At 40.6% G+C, this 24,385-nt stretch overlaps 1 protein-coding gene across 2 annotated transcripts; it reads right to left on the bottom strand.

The window, feature by feature from the left end:
- Positions 1–138: 138 nt before the first annotated feature.
- Positions 139–20,874, bottom strand: LOC117426762 (bile salt export pump-like). 2 transcript variants are annotated; one of them, XM_034925287.2, is made up of 29 exons: positions 20,688–20,874; positions 19,454–19,560; positions 19,017–19,038; positions 18,873–18,902; positions 18,726–18,777; positions 18,345–18,592; positions 17,764–17,851; positions 17,232–17,365; positions 16,644–16,815; positions 16,436–16,560; positions 15,703–15,877; positions 15,484–15,597; positions 11,009–11,119; positions 10,453–10,578; positions 9,863–10,066; positions 9,537–9,707; positions 9,219–9,420; positions 8,845–8,926; positions 8,410–8,539; positions 8,141–8,308; positions 7,567–7,671; positions 7,295–7,456; positions 6,727–6,930; positions 6,183–6,424; positions 5,928–6,084; positions 5,246–5,443; positions 4,678–4,884; positions 2,520–2,666; positions 139–2,303 (listed from the first exon to the last, which is right to left on the bottom strand). In XM_034925287.2, the coding sequence occupies exons 2-29, from the start codon at positions 19,527–19,529 to the stop codon at positions 2,103–2,105; spliced, it is 4,053 nt and encodes a 1,350-aa protein (XP_034781178.1). In that variant the 5' UTR covers positions 19,530–19,560; positions 20,688–20,874; the 3' UTR covers positions 139–2,102. The 2 variants fall into 2 exon arrangements, with proteins under 2 accessions (XP_034781178.1, XP_033900605.2); XM_034044714.3 differs by lacking the exon at positions 20,688–20,874 and having other exon boundaries at positions 18,726–18,772; positions 19,454–19,543.
- Between the last annotated feature and the right edge of the window lie 3,511 nt (positions 20,875–24,385).

Here is a 24,385-nt window from a genome sequence, read left to right as displayed (position 1 = left end):
AAATGTAAAATATGTTGTTTCATGTAAAACAATCTGAGTTTGTTATACTATTTTTTTTTTTACCATTTCGATTAAAAAAAGACATCTTTAAGTTTGCTAAAAATAAAATAAAAAGCACATTCAAATGTACTAGCCATGTCCTTTTCAAATGTACTTTAATTGAACACCACAAACACAATTATCTTTACCAGTCCTTACCTAAGGGACTTGACAATGCAGTGATGCTACAAGGGTACTGTGCTGAGGGGCACTGGCAGCACCAAGGCAATTCCAATGATGCATTATGATGCATGGTACTACAGTTGTTTTGGTATAATAGAGGCACATTAATTCCACTTTTCTTATGCTATTTAATGCAGTACTTACAACAAAATCACAAAATCGGGAAAATAACCTTTTAGAGTTCCATCCTCTCAATCACGTGTGCTTAGCACATGTAGTGAATATTAGGAAATGGTAACTACAGTATAAATTAAGTTTTTCCACATTTTCATATTTCAATATGATATGATATGAAGAAATGCACACTGGGAACCCTCTGCACTTTCATGGTATCATGTCAGCAATCACATCTACAGCTATAGCCAAAAGTTTTGCATCACCTAGAATTGTAGGATTGAGACATAATTAATATATACTTAGATATTTTATTTAACATCATGTAATCAAAGAAACTACAAAATCTACGGGAAGCCATAATACTCTATTTCATGTTAGATTTCAAAATGTCACATTTTCAATTTTTTGTCATTTTTTTGTTAAGTATATGGAAAACTACCAAGCGATATATAATTCAGTATGTTAACACAACATTATTCCACAGGTTTCATTTGACTTTATAAACCAAAATGTGTTAATTCTATAGGGTGATGCAAAACTTTTGCCCATATCTGTAGTGCCACAATTCATCCTCTGCATCTGTATATTATAGTACAAATGTACAGGCTGTTGTGTATTGCACATAAATATTATTCCATATCAATGTATTAAATTGGCATTACTGGTATTGCTGTGGTCTGTTAATGGTTATTTAAGGCTTTCTTCGGGGTAAAACATAATCGGATCCTAGTGAAATAATAATTAGCTTTAATCAGTAAACAAATGTGACAGTAACAGTAAACATGACTTCGTGTTTACCTGATTAGTGTTCTTTAAAGGAGAAGAGGTGGATATATTCCAGAGTGGTTAAATTTAGGTACTGGTTCCCTGCCATCTGCTCTATTTGCTTCCCCAAATTGGCTCAGTAATATTAGTACAGCCTTACATAACTGTAAGTACATGGTACATTTCAATTGTGCACAACAGACCTTATAATTAATGTCAACACAAACTGCCAGACACCATTAATGATTCAATGTATGTTTTCCAGACAGTCACTCCATCTGCTTATGCCATATGTTCAATTAAAAATAATTAGAATGGCACAAAACAAGCAAGAAACAACTCAGTGGCAGGTTGGAGCAGTTCAATTATTTTTTCTGGACCACATGGAATTGTTTTACCCTGTTTTTCTCAGTCTCTTGCAGTTTCTCTTCATTGAGCAACTGGTTCGCTCTGTCAGTAATTTCCGAAGCCATTCCTTTTTTCAATGCTGTATTATTTATAAATCCATATTCTATTGTGGTAAGAAACATTCTTGAATTGTTATCTCAATATACAAACCACATATTTGATACCCACTATATAAAATTCCAAATGGTATGCATGCAGACAATAAAAGGAATGATAAACTACAGTGCGTTATCTTAACATAATTGATACATTATTCAAATTAAAACATACAGTAAAGCACATTTCAAAGAAATGTCAAAATAAAATGAAATAATTTGACTCAAAGCTTTTCTTAAAACTATATACAGTGCTCCTATAATGCTTTGGGTGATGCAGAATTATTTTAAATAATTAAGTAATGTAACAAAATCATAAAAAAACAACATATTGGAATTAGATGTTATGATTTTGAAAAGTGTGGAAACGTATCAAAGAGCCCTTTCTCACTAAACCAAATTACTATACAGTTTGAGTGCAATCCTTTTCTGGATCTGAATAAGTCTAAGCTATTACTGTATAAAACCTTTTTTTTTTCATGGCATTTGTAGTTATTAACTTATTGGTGCTCCTGTTGTGACCAGTTTATAGTAAGCTCCTTTCAAGGCCATAAGTTCTTCATGTGCTCCCTTTTCAATCACATAACCTCTAGACATGACAGAGATAATATCAGAATTCTGAATAGTTGAAAGCCGGTGAGCGATGACAATGCAAGTGCGTCCTTCTCTGGCTTTATCCAAAGCTGCCTGTACTGTCTGCAAAAGACAAAGTGAAACTCAGAAAGTAATAGAACAGACTGTTCTAAACTGTTATTGGCTTCATTAACAACAACCAAGGTGAATATTTCATGAATATGGTAACAGCTTGACTATTATTATTCAGTGGGTGTTTATAATGTTAAATGGTTAAAAAAAATGTAACCAAGTCAAGCCAAGGTAAGGTTTTGAAACATATACGATATAGTGTTTTACCTTTTCACTTTCTGTGTCTAAAGCAGAAGTTGCTTCATCCAGTAACAGAATTTTGGGGTCTCGAATGATGGCTCTGGCGATGGCAATCCGTTGTTTCTGTCCACGGGACAGCTGTGATCCTTGGGCACCCACATGGGTTTCATATTGCTACAAAAAGCATATAGCATGAAAGTGATTACAAGAAATGAATATTAATCCCAGAGAAGGCAGTGCCTTCCTGGTAATTTATGCAAAACTGTCAGTTAATGCCACAAAAAGAGGTTTGAAACAACGGATTCCTTCCCAGCCAATAAGCAGAGACAAACTTGATTTGCATTACATTCACAATTGAATTAGCATCTTCATCATGATTTATAACTAGACCCAATACAAAATCTGAATTACTGGATGTGACAGGAGTGAAAGGAGTCCCTCTTGTAATTCACCCTCCCGACTACTGGCAGCGCTGTGCACAGAGGGCCGAGACAGAGGAGAAAGGCTGAGTAATGGTTGGGGCAGAAGCCGCAGTGGGGGCGGCCATCTTAACTTGGGGCAGGACCTCATGGTTGAGCCCCATTATTGCAATCAGCTGTGCTGCGTATGATGATTGTTGGGGTGGGGCTCGGCACTATTTAGGCTGTGGGGTTCTGCCATTTGTTTTTTTTGACTGTGCTGGATTAACACCTGCAAGAGACGTGCTGGTTTGTTTGTTTTTCATTTATTTCTTTTCAACCACTGAAGTCCTGTGTTTGCAGATCCTTGAAGAGCTGTGCATTTGTTTTCCCTTGCTTTCCCTACCCCTTTGGATACCTGGGCGGATTTGCAGCACAGCTCCTTCTGTGCCTTTGTGTTTGTGAAGCCTCAGGAGGGAGCTGGGGCAGCAGCTGGAGGACACCGGTTGCCACCGCGTGGATGAACCAAGTGAATGTTTTGTTTTAACTTTTGCGTCTCTGTGTAGTGCGGGACTGTTCTATTTACTGTTTTTATTTCAACCCTTGATTACTATTGCTAGTATTCAAGGGGGTTTCTTATTTTTGTTTGTGCAATACGGAATATTAATAAAACCCTGCCCAGCCCTGCCTTGCTGGTGCGCAGGTTGTACCTCACTGGCTGCCTGTCTCCGTCACTTCCTTCCATAACCCACCACACTGGACCATGGACCATTGACCATGGTGACCATAGAGACAGGTTGTGTAATTAGGTTAATAATACAGGTGCACTCCACTTATAACGGACTCCAAGGGACAATGGAAATCAGTACTTTATAAACGCAGTACGTAGTAAACACAATTCGAAATGCTGTCTGTAACTGTGAACAGAAGTACCTTAAATATAAACAATAAAAGAAAGCTTAACTGCCAAAGAACAGGAGTTTATTATTTGTACAAAACACGCCCCTAGTGGGCAGTACAATGTAATAAATACTACCATTTTACAAATGTATATTTTCACTAAATGTCATTAAATGTGTATACCTTATACGTTTAAACTGTACAACGGCTGTGCCAACAAAAACATGGAAGAATAAAAGTAAACATAGAAGAAAAAAAGTAAACAGCAACTGTTTTTCCAGCCTGACGTCACAAATGGACTGTACCTTATTTGTGCAAAATATCTACATGTGAAACAGGAAAACTGTACGTATTAAATGGTATATATGTTATAAGTAAGTCCGTTTTAACCAGAGTTAATTCCCCATTAAAGCCCATGTTGTTTGGCAGGGACATGCCTCCTCAATACGTTGTAAACGGAACTCCGTTCTAACAGGATCCGTTATAAGTGGAGAGCACTGTTGTTATGAATGAATAAGTAATAAAGCTTCAAGTATAATGAATGAACTGTGGCAATGAAATCTGGGAGTAAAACAGGCACCCCTTTTCTCAGAGTAGTCCTATAAAGCTGACTGTTGCCAGTTATTAGAATGAACAGGAACTCTGCCATTCACATTGTGTCAAATCAACTGAATCATAGGGTTCAGGTACTGCTTACTCAAGTGATCTTGAAAGCAAGTGGCTTAAATGGTAGAAATGGCATTGAATCACCATGTGTCAAAGTACTAAACTCCTGCAAGCAGTATTTCTATTACCTACAGCAGCCACAAGAAGCTGTTAATTCCTATTTCAATAATGGATTGGGGGATGCTTCAACATTGTGTTTCTTGTTTAAAGGAGATACTTACATTTGGCAAGGACATTACAAAGTCATGGAGTTGGGCCTTTTTTGCTGCAGCAATGACGTCTTCCAAGCCAAGGTCACGCGTGTTGTCCCCATATTTAATATTCTCAGCAATGCTGCAGTCAAACAGCACAGGCTCTTGGGAGACTATTCCAATTTTAGACCTCAGGAACGGCACGTTGATGTTCTTGGAATCATGTCCGTCTATCAGCTAAAATCAAGCAAACACATGTGCCGCATTTAAAAATCACTGATTAATCCAACTACACACAACTCAGATTTAAAGTGAGAGAAATGCAGTATATTCCAGTTCATTTCAAAACTAAAGTACTGGAGAGATATGTTTTCCATATGTGTGTAATATATATATATATATATATATATATATATATATATATATATATATATATATATATATATATATATATAGGGTTGAAGGGATGTATAACTGCAGTGTACAAAAATTAAAAAATAATTTATTTCAGGACGTTTTGGACAAAGGCCCTTTTTTTCTATTTTCAACTTTGAACACATGATCAGTTCCTCGTTTTAGCACAATGCTGTGAACTTACCACTTTTCCTTCATCAGGATCATAGAATCTTTCCAGCAGCTGGACACTTGTACTTTTCCCACAGCCACTACTGCCCACAAAGGCAAGGGTCTGCCCAGGCTTCACCGAAACAGTCAGTCCATTCAGGACCTTTATGTCCGGCCGAGTAGGATATGTAAATTTGCTATCTATAAATTCAATATCTCCTTTGAAGTTGGTCTGTATAGAGAACATTTATTGTGTGAAAACAAAAAAGTAGAGGGTACAGTATGAAACATTTTATCTAAAGTGCCAGTGTCTAAAATCAATAAAAAGTTGTCTTTTTGAAGATGAATAATCATTCATTTAAACAAACACATAAATACAATATATGGGCTCTTGTTTGTCCATATTATTTATAATTTTAAAGAAGAGTTCTCCAAAGGAATGTGCTTTAAAAAGTGACAATCTGTAACCGTATTGTGTGCTTTATATCACCTAACATGGTATTAATAACACCACAAAAATTAACTTTGGGTTCCATTATTGCAGACAAACACGTCACAACATCTAATGCACAGAAACAAACTTTTAGGAAAACACAGGTTTGATTAAACTGGTTCTATAAATCAAACCTACGTGGCTTTTTGAGTTTTTGACATTGGTCTCTATGATTTACATTTGTCTTTAAGCACACACACAAATTTTGAAGATTGAAGTTTACCCATTTTTCTCCTCCATCACTGTAAACATTAATTTTGGGGACCCGGTCAAGAAGTTGGAAAAATCTTGCTGCTGATATTTTGGCCTTGGCATAATCTGGCGTATAGGATGAAGCTTTTCCTAGAGCCGTACCACTTGTTACAATTGCTGAGATGACTCTAGAATTATAAAGACATATTTCATTTATTCATGATACTATATCAGTTTATACACTAAATAGCCCGTAAGGTCAGTATCATCAGAATGGAATACAAACCTGAACACAAAGCTGAAGTGAAGTCCCTCCTCTTTGACCAAGTATCCACCATATCTGTATGATGCAGAATTAGTCATAAAAACTATGCATTGAGCAAACCCAAAGCAGACTCCATATACATGTGCTTTTTTAAGTGCTGATTTGTAGGGGGCTTCAAGCTGTGCCTCATACATTTCCACAAACGTTCTCTCTTTGCCTAGACCAGCGATTGTTCTAATGTTATTCAATGCTTCCCCTGAAATCTGAAAGACAAAGAAGTTATTATCTAATGGGTTACAAAAGGCCAGGAAAAAGCAAATGATTCAATAGCCAGCAGATGATGCCTGGAAGATTCTGATACAGAGAAATATATATATATATATATATATATATATATATATATATATATATATATATATATATATATATATGTTGACATAATGGTTTGGCATGATATTTTCAGGCATTTTGATCATGTTTATTACATACATCTGTAGTGGAACATGGGCTGAAACTATGTTACAATAATAAAATGCTACACGATACAGCAAGATGCAAACCCTACCTGCCCAGCAGATTCCATTGCCTGCTTGTCCTGTTTCGCAAATCCTGTCAGCATTTTTGCTTGTAAACCACCTGATAATGCTAAGAATGGCAGGAAGCACATTATGACTAAACTCAGTTTCCAACTGAAGTAGAAGGAGATGATAATGGCCACTCCAATGTTGGTGAGAGAGTTCACAATCATTCCTATCTGGGATCCTGTGGCCTGGAACCAGAACACACAAATTGATACCCTTTCCTTTCAAAATAATCTATATTAGCTTACAACCTTTTGGCACATTCCAATATTGTGCCTGAAGATGCATTCATTTGAACGATTCCCTTGCTTTGCCCAATAATGGTATTAACAATAATACCAGTACCTCTCCATTCTTTACAATGCTTGCCTTTGCTTTAAAATACTTTCAGTTTTCTTTACATTTAGCTATGCTTTTACGACAGTATATTACAATAAGGGAAGCAAAATATAAATGAGCGCTTTAGTAAAGATTTCTATTTTAAAAAAGATCAAAATGATTTATTTATTATATTCTTATAATTTTTTAACATCAAGAACTACTTCAGCTCACCCCCTGGACTTGAGAAGCATCAGTGGCAAGTCTTGTAGTTAAAGCACCAGGGCTGTTTTTGTGATCATCAAACCAGCCAATCTCCTGCCCCAGCATTGCCTGGAAGCCAAGCTTACGAAGTCTCCTTGTGAGCAGTTCACCAGACTTTGAAAAAGCAAAGCCCTGATAAACGAGTCAAATATGGTCAGTATACATAACATTTATTGATAAAAATAGTCTTAAAGATATTAAAAATTAATGGAGTAGACCCTTTTAAAAAGGGCATTGCGTACCTGCAACAACTGTGTGAAAAATGATATAATCCCAATCAAAACAAAAAACAGGCAGATTCCATCTATTTCTCTTCTCTGTTCTTCTTTATCAGGTATTGAAAATGTCTAAAAAATTTGACGAATATAAGATTATTAAAAGAAGCTGAAAATGGAGTTCTAGTTCCCCATGTGTTTGTCTACTTGCATACAGTATACCACACCCTGAGTCCGTGGGACTGAATTACACAAGTGTTAAAAGTAACCATAACCTAGTCTGTAAACTAAAAGGCTTCCGCTTCTCTCACAAACCAAGCTATTTGAAAATACATAAAGAATACAACATGAACGGTCATAGAGTACTGTAGTTATTCCACAAATGAGGATGGCTGAATAATCCAGTAGCTTCAGAAGGGGTTGAATGGCTTGTTTACAGCTATCCTCGTCACTGAAATAACCAAACAGCACTCTATGAACGTTCATAGAGTTAAACCATATATTTCACAATAGTCCTTAATCGAAAGAGTATTTTAAGATTGGTGGTACAGCAATGTTACCTTATTATTTCATTTTTTTCACACATTACATATTCACTTACCCCAAGAATCTGACTGAACAAGAGAGAATACATTGGGTTAACTCCCCCATTCACAGCAGCACCAAAAGTACCAAACAACATGTAGGGCCATTCAGGAGCATTGTATTTTAGGATTCTGGCCACTGGGGCGGGCTCAACAGTTTCATCTTCTTCCTCAATCACAGCTTGCTGAGGAAAATCAGATAAGCATGCAGGTGTGAAGGATGCAGTTTAGGGAGAATGATGGGTGAAAGGCTCCGACCATCATTATCAGTTCTGTTCAGACTGACCTTCCCCCTGAAATTCTCGGAGCCGACAGAATCACTGTAGGGTCTTTGGCCCATTTCTCCAGCAATGGACATTGAGGCGTCGGGTATCACTCTGGATAGCTGGGATCTTGACCGTTGGCGAATAGATGCTCTGAGAAGGTATAGACAAATCAAGGCACACTTCAAAAGAAAATAAGAAATGTATAACCCTAAGATTCAGTGGGAGTCATTTTCTCTTAGTTTCAAAATTTTTTCAATAAAGTTAATGGAAGATAAGGAAGCAGAACTGTATCACAAAATATGTATAACATTTGGGACTACATACCTGCATCAGATAATAATGAAAAATGGAAACATATATATATATATATAGTCCTACTATGGGTCCAATTCAATGAAAAATACATTTTTCCAATACACCATGCTCAGTTATCTCTATTCAGGTTTCTGACATACCGAAAGCTTGCACGGTAGCTCCCAGTCCTGGATACACTCCTGCTTTCAAGCGCGAGTTCTTCAACAGCGTCCTCACTTTCCACTGAAACCCAATTGAAATAAAAACCTGTTTCTGAAGCTTGAGTAGTTTTCTTATACAACAAGTTTAAGCCTTGAAATAAATTTCTATCTGGTTTGTCAATAAATTAAAAAAAAATGAGCCAAGGATTATATGAGCTTGAACTGAACTCCCAAATCTGCCTCACCCCTCCAAGTCAGACATGAGACATGCTTGCAGGGCAACGGCCTCTTGTGCTATCCTTGCTTTGTCGAGACGTAGAGAGAGGCCTTTTTTTAATGTGTTTTTATTTATGGACACTCGAAAAAATACCTACTTTGTCTAGCCTTTTCATTCAGGGCTTTGTCTCCTTGGCTTTGAAGGGTCACTAGAGTGAAATAGACCCCTTTCCTTTCAAGCAGTTCGTCATGCTTCCCCCTCTCTACAGCTCTCCCATGTTCAAATCCGATGATCACATCTGCATTTTTGATTGTAGAGAGACGGTGGGCTATGGAGATTGTTGTTCGTCCCATTCGCACCTTGAAAAGATAAACAGGACAATAGTCACAGTCTTGCATATATTCAGCCAGTCATTCTCAATGCGTTCAAAGTATTGTCCAGGTTTCAATGTGTGTACTGTATGTGTTTGAGATACCTTATCAAGGGCCTCCTGAACCACAGCTTCACTCTCGTTGTCGAGTGCAGAGGTTGCCATGTCCAGCAGCAGAATCCTGGGGTTCCTCACAAGAGCTCGAGCGATGGCTATTCTCTGTTTCTGCCCTCCACTCATCTGACCCCCACCCTCACCAACCATAGTGTCGAATTTCTGTAAAGACATAATGAAGAGATATATGAGCATGCAATTAATGATGTACACTCATTCTGTATTTGATTTTAAAGCCCCTTAGGATGTATTGACATGATATCTTTTTTTGTCCTTCTCAATAATTTATAATCCCTTTAAAAAGTATGAAATGCTACCTGTGGCAAATCCATGATGAAGTTATAGGCATTGGCCTCCTTTGCTGCTTGAATGATCTCTTCCATTGACGCATCCTCTCGTCCGTATCGGATGTTCTCAGCTATGGTGGTAGCAAACAAAACAGGCTCCTGTTCCACAATCCCGATCAGTGAACGCAGCCATGGGATATTTAGACTCCGTATGTCATGGCCATCCAGAGTCACCTGTATCAACATTTCATTGCACAGTACAGTTATTAAAACATTAATCAGAAGAAGAGTCTTCTTTATATGCTGTATACACAATAACTATATTACATTTTGTGATTAATATAACAATATATAATAATAATAATAATAATAATAATAATAATAATCAGTTCGCACAACAAATTACTTTTCAAACCTATCCCCTTATTGAATACAACCTCATATTAGATATATATCATATATATATATATATATATATATATATATATATATATATATATATATATATATATTGGTAATGTGGCTACATATAGGTGAAAAGCACAACCCTTTTGAGCACTACTTCTTCAGTATGTTGAGCCTCTACAGTTGTTAATGGTACATGTGTTGCCATGCTATACCATGCCGTCTTTGGGATCATAAAACCTCTGGATGAGCTGCACTGCAGTGCTTTTCCCAGCTCCACTCGGCCCAACAAAAGCAGTTGTTTCACCTGCATTGATGACCATGCTCAGCTGGTCTAAAATCTTTTGAAAAAAAATAAATAAATAAAACAAATCGGTCAAAAGCCTTTAAAAAATGTATTTCACCGTATAATTAAACAAAAACTACTTTTTTTGGCTATCCTCATTTCAGTTTAGTTTTACAGGATATGGTTATAAATGGATCGATACAATAAATACACTATTTTTAAGGTATGTGAACAATATAAGTCTCCTTATTGAACAGACACCAATCACAATATGTTTTGTGATAAAGTCGTTAAAGCAAAGATTTAGTCTAATTTGTACTATTTTCAGTGATATTGGTAAGACTGGTGTATAATAAAGTGCAGGAAAATCATGGAGTGTGATATGAGAAATGCTAAGGTAAAGGATTCACTGTACTGCATTACTGTGTGTTTTATGATGTAATGATAGATTAGAACATTTAGAAGGAATAGTTGCAACAATATACCTTGACGTCTGGTCTTGACGGGTAGTGGAAGTTTACATTATGAAATTCAATGTCACCCTTCACTTTCTCTAATTTGTAGCCTGCCTCTGACATACAGTCAATTTCTGGATCCTAAAATCAAAGATCGAAAATGCATAAATAAACAGTTATGTTATACAGAGTGGCTTTGTTTAACGTGGTAGAATTAAAACATAATATAAATGAAGGTTCCTTACTTTTTCATAAAAAAAACTGGATAAATATTAAATGTTTCATTGTTTAATTATCAGAAACATTTTACAGTTCTCTCTCCCACTAAAATAAAGTGAATTATTGAAGCTAGAAAAACAACATGGCCAAATGCTAAACTATAGTTCAGTACTTCAGGACAACCCCCACGACGCAATGATAAGATAAACAAACTTAATTGATGAGGTATGTGAAGCAAATGAACATAGAATAAATAATCTGGCATACTTGGATCGAAGATCCCCTACCTGGCCGTTGGACAAGGCAGGAGACCCCCATAGAACTATACTTAAAATTTAAAGTAGGAGATGAGGGCGGGTGGTGGGTTGCTACAGAACAAATGCGAAAGCAAGGGTGAGTAAACAGATTATTTATGCTTGTGCTAATTATTCCATTTGCATTCAATTAGATGATATGATATATGTATGGGGGTTTGTCCATCCTCCCGAACCTAAGTTGTAATAACAATGCAGGAAGGAACTGAGGACTGTAAAATATATACTGAATTGTGGCAATGTGCCCCGCCTCTGTGTGCAATTGTATGTATGCGTGCGTGTGTTAATGTTGGTGTATAGATTGGTACACGGGATATAAACGGGTCTGTGTTTCACGTGTATTTAAAAAGTGTAGATTTGTATTTAGGCACGAGGAGAGCACAAATCACTTCACGTGCTGGTTGGGGTTGCACAGAATTAATTCACGTGCTGGGATTCAAGTGAATAATTAATTAGTAATTGAATCCCAGCACAACAGTATAAATAGGCACATTTTTAGGCAGTCAGGGTTGGGTGTTCGGAAGAGGAGAACGGGTGAGAGAGAGAGGAGTAACTAAAAGCAAAGTAAAAACGTGCAAGATAAGTGTTTGTTCTCACCGTGTTTGTTTGTCTGTCCGTGCACCGTTTGTTTAGTGTCAGTCGTTTTGTTTGTCTTTTTATTTTGGCGTATAGTGCCGTGTCCTGTTTTTGTGTTCTGTTTAAACCTTTTATTTTGTTAATAAACGCTGAGTGCAGCCATTGCACTCAGCTCATCATCACCACCGTCTCTGTCTGTATTCCTTCCTGCTTCTGGTCTGACGCCACCCACTCTGGCCGTCTTTGTGACACGTGGTGTCATCGTGGGATAATAGCGCCTCCAAGCGTCAGACCAGGAGAGGGGGTTTTGTGAAAAAAAAATAAATAAAAAAAAAAATAGTAAAGCGAGGATGGGAAGAAAGAGCTGCAGGAAGCAGCAGAAGCAGCAGCAGCAGCAACAACAGCTGCAGCCCTCATCCTGCATGCCAGGCTGGGAGGAGGACAGCCACAACGGGGCAGTAGCCACCCCTCTACCCCACTGCCACCGGGTTCCCCACCGTCCCGGGAAATATGGGACTGGCTGGTGCACCCCGAGGGGAACTTCGCCAGTGACCTCCCCATGGTTATTCACGCACTGCAGATGCGAGATGGGAGACGATGGGAGGACTGGGAGCAACAGCACAACCCGGCATCCGTTCGTGACCTCACCATGGTGGTGCTGGGTTACCTAGCTGCAGACATGGGAGGGATGCCTTCCAGTGAGCAAGAGGGAGAGGAGCAGTCGCTGCCCTCTCCAGTACCTGAGCGGGAGGAGCCTGAGCGTCCACAGCCCGAGTGGGAGGAGCCTGAGCGTCCACAGCCCGAGTGGGAGGAGCCTGAGCGTCCACAGCCCGAGTGGGAGGAGCCTGAGCGTCCACAGCCCGAGTGGGAGGAGCCTGAGCGTCCACAGCCCGAGTGGGAGGAGCCTGAGCGTCCACAGCCCGAGTGGGAGGAGCCCGAGCGTCCTACGCCTGAGTGGGAGGAGCCCGAGCGTCCTACGCCTGAGTGGGAGGAACCCGAACGTCCTACGCCTGAGTGGGAGGAACCCGAACGTCCTACGCCTGAGTGGGGGGAACCCGAGTGTCCACAGCCCAAAAGGGAGGAGTCGGGGCGTCCACAGCCCAAAAGGGAGGAGGTCGAGGATGATGGCTGGGAGGTTTTTTTAAAGAACCTCGCAGCAGAGTTATGCCCTGGCTGTGGGGCTTATGGGCACACGTTAGCCATATGCCCCACCCAGTATGAAGAGGAGGAACTAGCGCCCAGACGGGGGGACCGCGAGCGTCCAGCGCCCAGACGGGGGGACCGCGAGCGTCCAGCGCCCAGACGGGGGGACCGCGGGAATCCGAAGCCTGAGAGGCAGCTGTTCCCACCTTCACCAGCAGAGCAAGAATGCCTGCTGGTTTCCCCATCACAACCAGCAGAGGAAGAATGCCTGCTGGTTTCCCCAGCACAACCAGCAGAGGAAGAATGCCTGCTGGTTTCCCCAGCACAACCAGCAGAGGAAGAATGCCTGCTGGTTTCCCCAGCACAACCAGCAGAGGAAGAATGCCTGTTGGTTTCCCCAGCACAACCAGCAGAGGAAGAATGCCTGCTGGTTTCCCCAGCACAACCAGCAGAGGAAGAATGCCTGCTGGTTTCCCCAGCACAACCAGCAGAGGAAGAATGCCTGCTGGTTTCCCCAGCACAACCAGCAGAGGAAGAATGCCTGCTGGTTTCCCCTTCAGAGGCAGAGCCGCACCAGTCCCCTGCAAGAGAGGCAGAGCCGCACCAGTCCGCTGCAAGAGAGGCAGAGCAGCACCAGTCCCCTGAAAAAGGGGGAGACTACACGCTGCTCCCACCTCAGTCGCCAGGAGACTACACGCTGCTCCCACCTCAGTCGCCAGGAGACTACACGCTGCTCCCATCTTCACCGGCAGGAGCAGAGCAGCCGGAGCTGCCTCTGCCTCCGCCACCTACACCGAAAGGAGCAGAGCAGCAGGAGCTGCCTCTGCCTTCGCCACCACCACCGCCAGGAGCAGAGGAGCAGGAGCTGCCTCTGCCACTTCCAGGAGCAGAGGAGCAGGAGCTGCCTCCGCCACTGCCAGAAGCAGAACAGCAGGAGCTGCCTCTGCTTGCCGTACCTCCACCACAGGGAGTACGGTGGCCGGAGCCCCAGAAAGGGGAGCTGTCGGCCACGAAGAAGGGGGAGGAGGTCTGGAGACCACCAACCCCAGCAGCAGTTTCGCTGCCGGAGATCGTGGGGGAGGTCAGGAGACCTGCTCCCACTGCAGCAGTTTCGCTGCCGGAGATCGTGGGGGAGGTCCGGAGACCTGCTCCCACTGCAGCAGTTTCGCTGCCGGAGATCGTGGGGGAGGTCCGGAGACCTGCTCCCACTGCAGCTTCTTCGCTGCCGGCAGTACTGTGGTCGGAGCCCCACCAAAGGGAGCTACCGGCTACAAAGACAGGGGGAGAGGTCAGGAGACCACTTTCCCCAGCAGCAGTTTCGCTGCAGGAGTGGACCAACAGGCTGTCAGCCGTGCCACTACCGGCAGGGGTGCTGACAGCATGGCCAGCCATGGGCCCACTGAAGCCTCCCTTCCCAGCCCGAGACTTTGTCCTGGACTGCTGGATTTTTAAGGGGGGAGGTGGCCGTTGAGGCCATGTGTGCTGCGCACAAGGGGCGGTATATGTGGCAATGTGCCCCGCCTCTGTGTGCAATTGTATGTATGCGTGCGTGTGTTAATGTTGGTGTATAGATTGGTACACGGGATATAAACGGGTCTGTGTTTCACGTGTATTTAAAAAGTGTAGATTTGTATTTAGGCACGAGGAGAGCACAAATCACTTCACGTGCTGGTTAAATGTAATATGTGAGCACGGGGTTGCACAGAATTAATTCACGTGCTGGGATTCAAGTGAATAATTAATTAGTAATTGAATCCCAGCACAACAGTATAAATAGGCACATTTTTAGGCAGTCAGGGTTGGGTGTTCGGAAGAGGAGAACGGGTGAGAGAGAGAGGAGTAACTAAAAGCAAAGTAAAAACGTGCAAGATAAGTGTTTGTTCTCACCGTGTTTGTTTGTCTGTCCGTGCACCGTTTGTTTAGTGTCAGTCGTTTTGTTTGTCTTTTTATTTTGGCGTATAGTGCCGTGTCCTGTTTTTGTGTTCTGTTTAAACCTTTTATTTTGTTAATAAACGTTGAGTGCAGCCATTGCACTCAGCTCATCATCACCACCGTCTCTGTCTGTATTCCTTCCTGCTTCTGGTCTGACGCCACCCACTCTGGCCGTCTTTGTGACATGAATACATTTTAATGTCATGAAGATTCATATTGTTTAAGCATGGGCATGCTGTGTAAAATGTTTAAGTCTACCACCCAGATAGTGATCCCAATCAGTTATATTATATAACACAAATATACAATATGTACACTCACTTTGTCACTGGTTTCAAAAATAACTGCTGCTGCTCCTCGACCCGAAGCAAAAGCTTCTAAACAAGGGGATGCCTGGCCCAGGTTTAAGGCACCGATAAGTACTCCAAAAAACACCTGCAATTTAAATGGAAGTTGCATTATTGAATTCTAGCCGTATGATTAAATATACTTGAAGGTATGAGCGTCTCAGACATGATTAATATTACAAACATTAAGTACCTGTACCAGAGTTCCAGGTGAGTATTCATGTGTGTCAACAACAAGACTGGAGCCATACCAGAATGCTAAAGCATAGCAGAGGAAGATTATAAACCACATGTAGCCTGTAAAGAATCCCATTATCAAGCCTTTCCTGATTCCCCAGCGCTGGGCAGATACAAGGTTCTTGTCATACCTGCAGAGTGATTAAAAAAGAACCATCATGTAGTTATTATTTGTTGACTTTAATATATCATTAAGGAAAACAAACACTAGGTATGAAGCTTACAGTTGCAGTCTAAAGAAAACCATCATATGGCTACAAAAGTTTGAAAAATACTATTTGGAATATACTACTATACTATAACCTTTAACAAATCTAATTAGAACCATTGGCATTACCAGCAATAGTAACACAATACATTTTAAACACATATTGAGCAGTGATCCTGACACTGGCCCTAATGTGCAACTTAGTACAGAATATCTTCCATTATTATGTTGTATTGAAAATGTACCTTCATGTTTAAGAGACACATAATTTGGAAATAAATGGAAGATTAAATGTAAAATATGAAACTTAATTACAGAATTGTAATTACAGAAAGTGTGATCATGTTTTTTTTTTCTTTTACTTAACTTTGAGTTTATCCAGCCCTGTCATTGTGGAAATCATGGCATACTAAATTTCCACTGAGGATGGAAATGGCTGCATCATAAAAGAATATTGTAATTTCTGTTATAGCCTTCTTACCTCTCCACTTCTTTCTTCTCCCCACCAAATGCAGACACTGTCCGAATAGCTGAAAGTACCTCATCTGCCACTGCACCAGCTTTTGCATAAGCTTGCAGCTCACGACCAGTCAGTTTAGCAACAAACTAAGAAACACAGATTTGATGGTTAGGATGTCATGCTCACACCCTGATTTTAGTTTTCTCAATGACTCAATAAGATAACTTACCAGTGCCATAAGTGCTGCTCCAACACCAATCAGTGGACTGGCTGCAATAATAACCAGTGTGAGCTTCCACCCTCGAACAAACCCCATCAGGAAACCACAAACAAAAGTAGTAAATCGCTGAATGAAGATCCCTACTTGATCTGAGATGGCATCATTAATTTTATTAATGTCACTGAAAACCAAAACCAAAAAAAAAAAAAAAAAAAAGATTAATTTCATACTGCACATGAAACACTTAACAGATTGTGCATTACAATACAGAAACTCTTTGCTCTCAAACGTTTTTTGTCAAATTGCTGTCTAAAAACAGCAGCAGAGATAACTGTCCATCTCAAGGCAAAAACAAAATCTATATATATTTTGTGAAACAGGAAGAAAGGAAGAGCTTGCTGCTGTAGTTGCTTTTGTGAATCTGTCCCCAGGAAACTGCTTAGGACTACCAGTAACAATAATAGCAGTAATACTAATAAAGTTACTGCAAAAACCAAAACAGCAGAACAAAACTAAAGCATTAAGCTTTAAAAGTATTACTAAACAGCTCAGGTCTTCATACTACATTTGGTTTTACAGTGCAATAATGAGTCTTACTCTGACATCCTGGTGTTAAGTTCTCCTACAGAGTTGCAGTCAAACCAAGCGATATCCATTCTCATTACTTTTCTGAAATAGGTCTTCCTGATTTGTTGAATCTGACGAGCTGCTGCTGTTACCCAGAAACAGATCTGGAAAATATCACGAGACAGCATGGGTGAGAAACATTTCACAAGTTCTTACAGACACATAGAATGGTGTAGTGATGCCTTTTATTTATCCAATTTAAAAAAGAAATAAATCATAAGATACTGTATTGAGTCATACTAAATGGTTGTCTATTATCCTAGTTCCAATATAAACTGTTGCCCAGGTGGGTAGGTGTTCATTTTGTGAGGCCCCCATCGCTGGCAAAACAGTCAAAAGTCCACAGAGACCTCTTAGAACCTGAGCAAGATACAAACCTTGCTGAGGTGCGATTTCCCAGCTGTGTGAATCATTATGTGATGTAAAATGTAAAGATCTGTCTCTGTGTTTTAAATGTGTCAAATGCTTCAGCTGCTTAATTCTTATTTTTGAAGAGACTTACCTGAACATATCCTAATAAAAATACTCCACATCCAATGCCAACATAATAAAGGGCAAATTTGGTCATTTCGCTTTCAATATCCAACAACCTGGAAAACAACATAATGAATCTCAGATGTAGCATCACAAACCTCAGGTCAATTACAATTTTACTTCTACCATAAAAATAAATGATGTATATCCAATTAAAATATAAGGGTTCATACTGTTTGTGTTAAATGTAACACACATTTACATCATTTGAGTATTTCAAAAATTGTTTGACTAGCATGTATACGTTGAGTTAACAGAATTTACTTAGCCTGGAAGAAAGAAGAATTCGGGAGGACTCAGTTGAAAATTAAGTGGAGATAGAATTAGGACAGAGGGCAGGAGATTTATTTAGACAGAGTGGTGAGGGTATGGGATGGGTTACCTAGCCATGTAGCTGATCCTGAATCATTAAGTACTAGGAATTGGACAAGCACTAATGGGCTGAATGACCTCTTGTTTGGTAATGGCCATGTTATGATGGCTAGTTGAATATTTGTTATTATGCAGCTCTGGGACCCTTGCAGTTTTGGTAGTTTTAAAACAGCTTACCCACAAGATTTGGTGGCATTCATTTCATCTTGGTACGGCAAATGGTCAGACCCATTCCACGTGATAGTGTAATTAAAACATTCCAATCGAGGCTCCTGCAGCAGCTGAAGCTCAATGTCGTACTCGATAAATGTGTCAGTCAGCATCCCAAAAACCAGCAACATTAAAGGCTGCGCAGATCCATGGATCAACGCACAGATGCTTCCTACAAGCATCATTACAATCTCGGAACAGGATGCAAACCGGAACTAAAACAACAGAAAACAACATTTGATACTTTACAGGCTCTGTTTCAGCAATACACTTCCTACTGCAGTATTTTTTTATTCAAAGTTTAATAGAGTTAAGGATAAGGCATTTGAAACATGCTGTTTACACTACCAGTTGGAAGAAGCCAATCCTGATGGTCTCATTGTCCTTTTTACCACCTGACCTTAAAAAAAACAATAATGATAACAATAATAATAAAACATGAAAGCAAAGCCTTTATATTCATAAATTGCATTTGTTGCGTAATTGAGGACTTACTTCTTGTCTTCATTCACTGTGTACACATTCCTGTCATGCAGCACATGAAAATAAATGCAGAGAATATGTTAATATATTTGACATATGCTTTATTAGAACTTTTGTGCAAATCATCATTTCAGAAACATGAATACAGACACTTACCCATTATGTCGATTGTTCACAGCTGTCAAGAGAGAACAAATAATTACAGTTCACTGGAAAAAAGAAACGGCTTAACCTGTATCTTAGAAAGCTTAGGGTCTGATCATCTTAGACACCACCGGGACAAGCCACTGCTGGATTTTATTTGGAAGTATTTACAGCACTATCAACCTATCCTCAGGATTACCCCTAAATATAAGTGGCTGACACATTCCAGTTTAATTCTCCAGTGCTGTAAAAAACTGTAAGAAAATCTGTGACGCATCCCAGCATGGTAATAATGGTTGATCAAATCAACCTCTTAGACATGTAGACCATACGTCCTTTAAAAATCTTGCCATTTGAAATTTAAAAAAAAAATGTTACTAATAAATTACTTGATATAATATAATAAGAATAGCAAATATATGTCATCAGTTGTGCATTAGTTTTCTTACATGAGTCACTGGAATCAAAGGCATTGTTTTCATGTCCAATTCTTTTGATGCTACGTAAGGAAACCGAGCCAGGCATTTTATAATCTCGTCCTTTTCAACATAGACCCCTAGGAACAAACAGACATCAAGTCACTTACAGTGTTGCATATTGGACAATGGCACTAATATTGATCATGATATTTATTATGCTGGCAAAAAAAAAAAAATACTTGTTACCCACCATTGAAATAGTAGCAAGTATAAAAGTATAAATAAACAATGAGTGAATAGAGGCAATGGACTGGACAACTCAAAGATTTTTGGCAAAAAATAAATCCAATGCTGTTAAAAAGTGCAGCAGGGTAGTGTGACAGGGATATGTGTCAATAAAATAGAGTAATGCAGATATATGTCAACACAGCTTGTTCAATCCCTTGTCATTATAAAGTATCCACAGTAGTTTTACCCACCACAACCATTTATGGTCAGAATAAGAGTAGTTACAGGTCAGTGGTCAGTATGTTGTCAAAAATCAATCTGGGAGACCAAAGAACTATAAATATAAAGTCAGAATTGTTCAGAAGGCATCCAAAGTGAACCCATTCAAAACTTCCAGAGAAGCTAACGTCAAAGTATGGGACAGTACAGTTAGTAGGCAGCTGTGAGAAGTTGGTCTGGAAGCAGAAGAGTTTGCAGTTCTCCGGGGAGCATAAGAACAGAAATGAAACAATTTATTGCTGAGTGCTGAAATTGGTGTCAAAATAGACAATTCTCACAATCTTTGTACGTCTATCCAAAGGAGCTCAGGTCAAGATTAATGAATTAGACTTAAGCCACGCATCAAATTGGTTCAGGGGTTTAGTTCCTGCACAACACATACTGTAGTATTGAAACTAAAGGTTTTGTAGAATGTGTACTGTTATAATGACGTTGGGAATTACAGTATCAAGGCAACATCATTATAACAGTACACGGTCTACAAAACGTTTTGTTTCAATACTGTAGTATATTTAAAATAACAAGAAATCTCTCTGTACATTCATGCAAACACCAGTTAATGGTACTGTTATGTTTAAGCTAGTTAAAATAAAAAAAATAAAAAGTATAAATATAAATTATTTAAAACTTCTTTCCCTCTCTATAAACATTCATTCTCTGTATCTCTCCTAAAATGTTTAAAGTATTATTCTTACTAATTAGTAGTATCGGATAAACTAGCCACACTAAATAGTAACTCACCGTATATAGTACTTACCTTTAAGTTGTAAGACAAGAGTGGGGTGTTCAAAATATTTGAAATTTACTTCAGGACTATTCACATCTGTTCTTTTTAACCAACAAGCTACTTTTAAAACATCCAAGTATCACAGGGCAAAAAAGACAATAGGAATCATGGAGAAAGATCAATCAGCTTTGTGAGTTTCAGGGTTTCATTTGTTGCTACTAACTAGATGACAGCCAAGGCAAACTTAGCTGAGGCTATTTATTCACAGGTAAATGCCCTAACGGTCTGTGAAGCCAGGGGGTCAATGACACCTGAATGGTTTGCTAATGCAGGGCATTATTTTCATGTCAAAGTAAGGCTGCTTGGTAAACTGACACAGACCTTCTGTATTTGTATTGTTTTATTTTAAATTATAATTTCCCACATTAACCCAGCAACATAAATGCATTTGTTACAATTATTAACATAGAATAACAGACATTACATGAAAATATCTTTCAAAATATACTTTTACATAGCCAGTGGATTTATAATTGCTCTAAATCCATACATTGTTCTTACTTTACCTTTAAAACAAAAATGATACATTCATGATATTCCTGTATAGCTACAGCAATGGCAACCTCTGTCCTTGCACACTTACTAGAGCACCAGAGCATCCTTAACCTGCAAGGTTCATGCAGACCGAGGGATGTGCATGTATCGAATGTAACGGGGTGACCCACGTCACTTTATTTAGGCACGTTTGATTTTGTTGTTGTAGTATATTCACGTTTTGATTTGGCACATTGATGTAATGTTATTTAGTTTGTAGATTTGCACAGATCTCACTGGTAAGTTGATGCTCTCATGTTCTTAGCCCCCATTGGTGCTAACTGAATAATTTGAACAAGCTGAGCACCTGGTATAAAAGTTCCTGGTTTCATCCATTCGAGAGATTGTTTTTGGTCCAGACGCACAGTCAGCAGGAGCAAAGAAGGAATTGGACTCATTTGTGTTCGGCAGTGGGTTGGGAATAAAAATGAAAACAGCCGCCGACATTTAGAGCAAGGCTCCTGCTGTGCTTCCTGTCTCCCTCCGTGTGTGTGTATGTGTGTGTGTGTGTGTGTGTGTGTGTGTTTAACGGTTTTAGAAATTAGTGTTTTAAAGGCATTGGGGTTTCAGAGGAGTGCTAACTGATCCCACCCTGATCGAAAAGAACGAGTGCCCCAAGCGGGTGCTACACATATATATTATTGTTTTGCTATTGAATTTTCAAGCTGATTTGTCCAGCCACAACATTATAATTGAGTTCCTGTGTTACATAAATATGATTGACAGTTCTGTGCTGCACATGAGAATAATCACACTGTATCCATGCACCTCCACATTCTAAAAGAAAAAACCCTTAACCTGAATTCTAAATCAACATAGATGGAACATACTGTATACATACAATCTAGCATAACTCAAACTGCTAAGCACTGGTATTCCTGGTAAGTTGCTGTCAGTTCCCAAAATAAATCTATGTTACTTATTGTTTTTGGTTTTCTGAGGCTGGTATTGAGTTAATAACATTGTGACATACTAAGAATTATCACAGGAATCACCTACAGTAGTTTGTGTAAAATTTCAAGAACTGGTTACACAAAATAAAATAAGACACATTAAGTGGATAACTGCAACCCAAATGAACTTGTGCTTCATGCACGATAAAAAGACGATAAAAAGACAATATGAGGTTTTAGTGTCTGATGTCCTGGATCTTGTAACAGTGGTGGTTTTGTTTGCCTTCAGAAAGCCAGAAGGAGTTCCCTTTCAATTTGAAGACGACCACCACCTAACATTATGTATGGGATATGCCTGCCTATTGGGTAGGTATCACTAGCTCTCTATACCAGAGCTGCCGATAGGCCCCTTCCTGAGATGACGCACTCGGTCCCGCCCACCGAGGGATTAAAACTGTCATCCTGAGGAAGCCATTTCTCAATTTCCTTCTCAAGACGGTACGGTAAGACCTCTGTGTTGAGCTGAGCGTGTTGATAGAAAAGAGCTTCTCGAGTCGAATCGAGTCGATTGTATTTCCTTTGCATTCGTGCTGAAAGCTGGCTTGCTGCTTTCCCGGAATCAATGAATTTGAAAAGACCTCGCCTTTCGCCTTTCTGTCTTTCAGCGGCCTCCTCGCTTGCGTGGTAGTTCACGCTTTGTTATCTGTCTGTCGTGTGTGAGCGACTGCCAGTGCAGTCACCCATGAGTGGTTGTCTTTTTCTTTCTTGAGAGTACACAGTTCCTCCACGGGGGAAGGCCTTGCTGTATCCCCGCTGTTGAGTGACTCTTCCAGCCGTGCTCTCCTCCACGGGGCTAGGCCTTGCCGCATCCCCGCTGTTAAGTAGACCTCGCCGGCTGTGTAGGCCCGCCAACCTCGGTGAGTCAGGCCTTGTAAACAAACATTGTGCTCTCCCCTATACTGTCTGTTCTACTGTGGTTTTTTGCTGTCTGCTTCAACTCGCCCACCGCGACTTCGGCACTTGTGTCCCCCTGGTGCATGCTACGCGCTGACCAGGTGTGTGTGACCACTCGGTTAGGGTAAGCACAATTGCATAGCTGCCTCCTCAGTGCTTCGGTACCGCGGCGCATACATAGCACTTGATACTTTGGTATCTCGATGAGCAAGGTGCTCATTGCATATGGCACACGGTGCCCAGCACTACAGCATCAGTGCACAGACACAGCGCTGCCCGGTACACGGAGCACATAGTACTCTCGGTACTCGGTGCACGCGGTGCACACTGCTACAGTGCTAGTGCTATGGTACTCAGTGCGCACGGTGCTCAATACGCATGGTGCACGCAGTACACACGGCGCTTGGTGCCACTGCTACACTAGTGCACGGGCATATGGTGCTGCATGGTATGCGGTGCACGCGGTGCCCACAGTACTCGGGCACCGCGTACTATGAAGACAGCCTTCCTCGTGACTATCACCTCTGCTAAGCGGGTCAGTGAGCTGCAGGCACTGTCTGTGCACAGCTCCTGCATGCGTATTTGGGAGGATGGCAGCAGGATGTCTCTGCGCACCAACCCTGCTTTCCTCCCCAAGGTGATCACAGCCTTCCATATTAATCAGTCTGTGGAACTGGAGTCCTTCCATCCACCACAGTTTGCTTCAACGGAGGATGAGAGATTGAATTTCCTCTGCCCGTGCGGGCATTGACATGCTATGTGGATAGGACAAGAGCTCTGTGTCAGTCTGACCAGCTCTTTGTCTGTCATGGGACACTGACCCAAGGACAGCCCCTCTCAAAGTAGCGTGTGTCACATTGGATTGCGGACACAGTCTCGACTGCGTATGATGGTGCTGGCTTGCCCCCACTGCGGAGGGTATCTGCACAAGCTACATCTTGGGCTCTCTTCAGAGGGGCCTCAAAGTCTGATATTTGTACTAAGGCTAGCTGGGCTACACCGCATACTTTCTCCAGGTTCCTTGAGGGTGTAAGCTCACACTGCTAACCACTGGGTTATGCGGTTCTGATGCATCGGCTCTGAAAGGAAACGTTAGGTTACTTACTGTAACCCTGGTTCCCTGAAAGAGAAGACGACCACCAACCGCGAGGTCGATGGATTTTAATCCCTCTATGGGCGGGACTGAGTGCATCATCCCAGGAAGGGGCCTATCGGCAGCTCTGGTATAGACAGCTCAGCAATACCTACCCAATGGTCAGGCATATCCCATACATAATGTTCGTTGGT

Source organism: Acipenser ruthenus, chromosome 11 (genome assembly GCF_902713425.1).
Source record: "Acipenser ruthenus chromosome 11, fAciRut3.2 maternal haplotype, whole genome shotgun sequence".
NCBI classification, from domain to species: domain Eukaryota; kingdom Metazoa; phylum Chordata; class Actinopteri; order Acipenseriformes; family Acipenseridae; genus Acipenser; species Acipenser ruthenus.
Note: the sequence above shows the minus strand (reverse complement) of the source record. Positions and strands in the feature narration are given on the sequence as shown.